At 44.7% G+C, this 5,111-nt stretch overlaps 1 protein-coding gene across 2 annotated transcripts in view; it reads left to right on the plus strand.

Moving 5' to 3' along the window:
• Positions 1-4,845, plus strand: part of CHCHD4 (coiled-coil-helix-coiled-coil-helix domain containing 4) — a 12,416-nt gene extending 7,571 nt beyond the window's left edge. For both annotated transcript variants that reach the window (XM_023196203.2, XM_031935165.1), the window contains exons 2-3: positions 387-485; positions 3,718-4,845. In XM_023196203.2, coding sequence (XP_023051971.2) covers positions 387-485; positions 3,718-4,025 — 407 coding nt within the window. In that variant the 3' untranslated portion in view covers positions 4,026-4,845. The remainder of the gene's footprint in view (positions 1-386; positions 486-3,717) is intronic.
• Positions 4,846-5,111: the final 266 nt, after the last annotated feature.

The following is a 5,111-nucleotide window of genomic DNA, read 5'->3' on the forward strand; positions in this document are numbered from 1 at the left end:
CCGCCTGTGTCCTGAGCCTTTCAGAAGCAGGGGCCTGTGGGCACATCAGCTGTGTGGGCTGCAGTGATCTGTAGGCTGAGGACCCATATCACTGCACACTCATTTTGCCAGTGTGCTCAATCTTCCTCCAACTTTTTTTGCATTCTGAACCCTGTGGGTAAGCCCCTAGGACACTTTTTCGTGAGTGCTTTTTTTCCTGCCCTGCCCCTTATCCATCCCCTTTTGTTTCCTACCTGTAGCAGATGAGAGCAGTTTGATGGTCACCTCATGTAGGGATGGCATATGGGACAGTCTTCAAACTTGGTTTGTATGGCGACTGCTTTGGGTTTAAAGCTGACTCACTGCTCTTGAATGAAACATTTCTTCCTCTGTTCTCCAAACACTAGGGAAGGATCGAATCATATTTGTAACCAAAGAAGATCATGAAACTCCAAGCAATGCAGAACTGGTGGCCGATGACCCCAATGATCCATACGAGGAGCACGGTGAGTGACTTGGGGCCTCCCAGGGACCCACATCAGGGCACTGGGGGGAAGCTCAGTGTTCTTAATTCCTTTCCCATGTTTTCCTAGCCAAGGCGGAGTCTTCAGGTATCTATTCTCAGCCATAGACCATCTCTGAGGGCAGTGGTTATCTTCCTCGGAGGTTTGAGGGACTGTGCTTGCCAGCCTTGTTCTGATGTACTTCCCTGGCACAACAGTTAAGTTTTGGGAGAGGGTGTTAGTAGATTCCAGCAGTTATAGGTAGGTTAAGGTGACAGGGCTCTTGCTCAGACAAGTTGCCAGACTGAATTCTGCCACATCTAGCAACTTGATTAGCAAGTAGACAGTCATGCACCTTGTTCTTTAAGGTTAGTGAAGTCCCTGCTGTCTCTAACTGCTCCAGCAAACACCTTACATGAAAAGGTCACTTGACACAGACAGCTTTCCAGCAGCAGGATTCAACTAACCTAGTCAGAGCTGTTGCACACTCCTTGGTTAATGGCTGAATATAACAGTGGTCGCTTAGGCCTTGGACATTGTTCCAAAAGTTTTGGGCTGCTAAACTCGCTAGATACTTACTACTGCAGCCTGTGTGCGGTGGATGTGTGTGCGGTATCCATGAACAGTCTACGTATTGTACAGTACTCAGTTCACCAGTCAAAAACCACTTCTAGTGTCCATGATGACAACTAACCTTCTAGTGCTAATTGGTAATTGAAGAGCATGAAGCAGCCGCATCGGGAATATGGGTTCCTGATTGGAATTTCTCAAATGCTAACTGATGTGTCTATTCCTTCGGTAGGACCCTTTACTTGTTGCCCTGACTGATCCTAGGGGTCAAAGCATAAAGTATATATCCAGCACCCAGTGGGAGCAGCGGGAAATGCAGACATTATACAAAGTGTTAGCATTCTGAGAAAGACAGCTGCAAGGGTAATCCTGATCAGGTCTTACATGTCAATTCTAGTACCTTGCTTATCTTTAGATCCATATTAAGCACATTTCATTAATTGATCAAGACTATGGAGGCCTGCAGGACAAGTTGGGCCTTGTTTTGTTTGCCTCACAGTGTTATTAAAAACTGAATGTATCTGCCTTTAGACTGGGCTGCCCCCTCCAGATCCCACCATTCTTTACTGTCCCTGTTGTTTGTTTACCTGCTTCTGTCACTTGCAATGTGTCTGCTTGGATTGTAGGTATCCCATATGATGCATTTGGCTTTACAGCCCCTTATAGTGATACTTTGTACAAAGAAGCATATAAAACACAAAGAACTCTGGGACCCAGGTTTCAACCTCTTAACTGCGAAATTACTAAGTGGGCCAAGTAAGTCACCATTTTATGCCATCTACCTGCCTTCCAGCACCCAGCTGTGCAGCTGAGATGGTGCTTGTAATAGCTAAGAGTACCAAGAAAAAAAGGTGGCAGAAGTAATTTTCCTAGAATCAAAACATCAAGAGGGCCTTAAAGATCATCTGATCCAATGAGAAAACTGGGGACCCAGGAGGGGGCGGAGACTGACTCAGCCAGAGACTGGAACTTCAGGCCTTAGACTGCATGTTTGACAACACACTGCATCTGAGCTTTATGTAACATGCCAAAGGTACCCTCTGTAGGATTTATATTGTGTCCCTGAAATGCAAATTGGCACCTTGTGCTTTGTGAGGAGGTATCTCATTCCAGCTCACCTGCCCCCAAGAAATAATGAAATAAGGACTCCTGGAGACCTAGGTTATAATTTTTTTTGTTATTTTTGATCAACCGCCTGGTCAATTTGCACTGGGTTGTAATTTTTAAATGTCAGTATTATCTCTTAAAACTGGTTGTGCAGGTTTGTGAGCAGATTTGAAGCTCCAGGGGGTAGCATTTGCAAATGTTTTTCCAACACCGAGGTCCCTGTCAAGAAGCGGTGAGATGTAGGGGAAGGGGCACGGGCTCTGGGAATCCTGCCAGCCCAGTCTGCAGTCCTCACTTGGACCATGAGCCCCAGAGACTGCATATGTAAACTGGGGTTAGTAGCACCCACTGCAAAAGGTTGTCAGAAGGCTTATGTGAGTTACCAAGCATAACAATGCAGGAGAACTTGATCTGCAACTGCTGATGGTCCTGGGGGTCTGCTGCCTGCTAAGGGGGCAGCACTAGTTGGCATCGTCCATGCTATACCCATTTTATAAGTAAGGGACAGGAATAGCTACAGCAGATCCATTGATCAGTGGAGCTTCCCAAGCTGGAACGGAGAGCCAGGCGGGGTTTCGTCTAGGACTTTGGACATTAGTGCAGAGTGCCAGGCCTTGGTATTGCCCTGGAGTGAAGAATCGTGTAATTTCACAGGACATTTTAGAGGCTCTCTTAGAAAGTACTTTCAGTCTCTTAATAAGACTCATGTAAGAAACTTCTATATGAATCATATGTCTGTCACAAAGCTGAAAATGAAGCCATCATTTTGAGAGCATTTTGGAAAACCAAGAAATACTATTTAGATGTGAATCAAGTTCAGTGATAAGAAAAGGTATAAAAGTCAAAAGTAAGAGGCCTATTAATAATAGTGAAAATGAAAACCCATTTATAACCTTGCTTCCTCCCCAACACATATGTGCAGTTTAACAGTTTGGTTGATTTTTACAACAGTGCACTCACACTAATGGTATGCCACCAGCTTCTCATTGTGCAGCATGTCTTGGACATCTTTCCTCATCAGTACATTAGGAGAGCAACCTCCTCCTTTTCACCACTCCCCAGGCTATGCTGAGCTTCTGAGAGCAGCTGCAGGGCAAGCTGGGTTCAAGGGACAGGGAGCATGGGGGTGGGGTGGTCCTGATCATCCATATGGGGAGGGGGATTAGAAAGAGGAGATCAATACCTCGGTTCCTTAAAGTATTTGGGCTTTCAAAAAGCTCTTCACTAACCATTCAAGTGATCTCCTCCTCTTTGGGTTAAATGGGTCCCGGTATTTAATTCTTGGAGCACAGCCTCAGAGCACTGGGAGGTGGCTTAGAATAGACTAGTGTCACACATGGAGAAAGATGTCATTGGTGGCTTCTCTCCCAGCTGGGCCAAGGAATGCTGGATATGTGCTAGGCTTTAAATGTAATCCAAATCGAGGTGTGGGTCCATAGGCAACAATAGTTCCTGTTTTGCACCACCTGAGTAGCCTGTGAGGACTGGACTAGTTTTGTATTTTCTGAAACTTTCGAGAACATCTCTCACGTTGTCGTTGCTTATCTTCCTGTTCTAGGATTGATACTGCCAAATGGAAACATTAACTGGAACTGCCCATGCCTTGGGGGAATGGCCAGCGGTCCCTGTGGAGAACAATTCAAGTCAGCCTTTTCCTGCTTCCACTATAGCACGGAGGAGATCAAGGGGTCAGACTGTGTAGACCAGTTCCGGGCCATGCAGGAATGCATGCAGAAATACCCAGACCTCTACCCCCAAGAGGATGAGGATGAGGAAGAGGAAAGGGAGAAGAAGCCAGCAGAACAAGCAGAAGAAACAGCTCCCACTGAGGCCACTGCAACCAAAGAAGAGGAGGGGTCAAGTTAATGAAGGCCACAAGGCACTGGGCTCCAGTCCTTTTGGAGTGGACCTTTTGCAAAAGGCCTTGTCACCTTCCAAGAAAGTGTCTTTCCCTCTGTTGTCCTGTGCACTGTAATACACAAAATAACTTATTTTGATGATCGGGGTCTTGACCTCTTGACATATACACTGAAAAAAATGGGGGTTGTATGTATGTGTGTCCTACCTAAACCTGTAGCTGCCACTTTTGAATTCTCTTCTCAGATTGCCCTGAATTTTGCCACTTTTAAATAACGTGCTGAATAAGCTCAGCAACTAAAAACCATTACCCAAGAACGTTTTTTGTGAGTGAGCTGATTTATTCTGATTCATTATATTCCTTTTAGTAGATTTTATACCCCTTGGGGAAAATAATACAAGTATAGAAACAAAAACATCTTCTCTTAAAAATGCTGGGGTGGGGCCATATCTACTAGAATAGGCCAGATGGTCAGATACGATTTCTGCAAACCCATCTTGACCTTGAGTATGTGAAGGGGTACTGTACTGCATTCCTGATACATTTTGGTTTCCATGTTGGTGTGGAGCTCCTGGTTTTCTGTGTTTGGACGATGAAGATTTGGACCCTCCCCTTCATAATCCCTTTCTAAGTGAAGGGAGAGGCTGGCTTGGCTGTTCCTTGTTATTCCGAAAGCCCTGGTTTGGGGCTCATGTTCACACTGGCTCTCAATCTGGCCAGGTGCAATGTTCTTGCGAGGTGGGGACCTAATTATAACCAGAGTAGCAGGAAGAGAGGAAACGTTGTGAATTAAATATTCAATTAAAAGGAAACATGATTTCTACCTGATTTTGAATGTGTTCTTTGTTTTCAATAGTTAAAAATGTTTTCAATATAAAAAAGTATAAATTATGAACAATTCAATTGAAATTCCTCTTGAAAGATATTGGTAAACCAATTTGAGTCTGTTAAAATTTTCTGTGTTGAGTTCAAAGGAAGCTCACTTTTTTGTATGTGAGCAGATTCCTTCACACAGACATTGCAGTTAGTCTGTGAGGTGGGGAAGGCTCTTGCTGTTTGAAAATAGATTAACTTGCCTAAGGTAACTGCAACAG

Source organism: Piliocolobus tephrosceles, chromosome 2, assembly GCF_002776525.5.
Source record: "Piliocolobus tephrosceles isolate RC106 chromosome 2, ASM277652v3, whole genome shotgun sequence".
Classification (NCBI taxonomy): Eukaryota; Metazoa; Chordata; class Mammalia; order Primates; family Cercopithecidae; genus Piliocolobus; species Piliocolobus tephrosceles.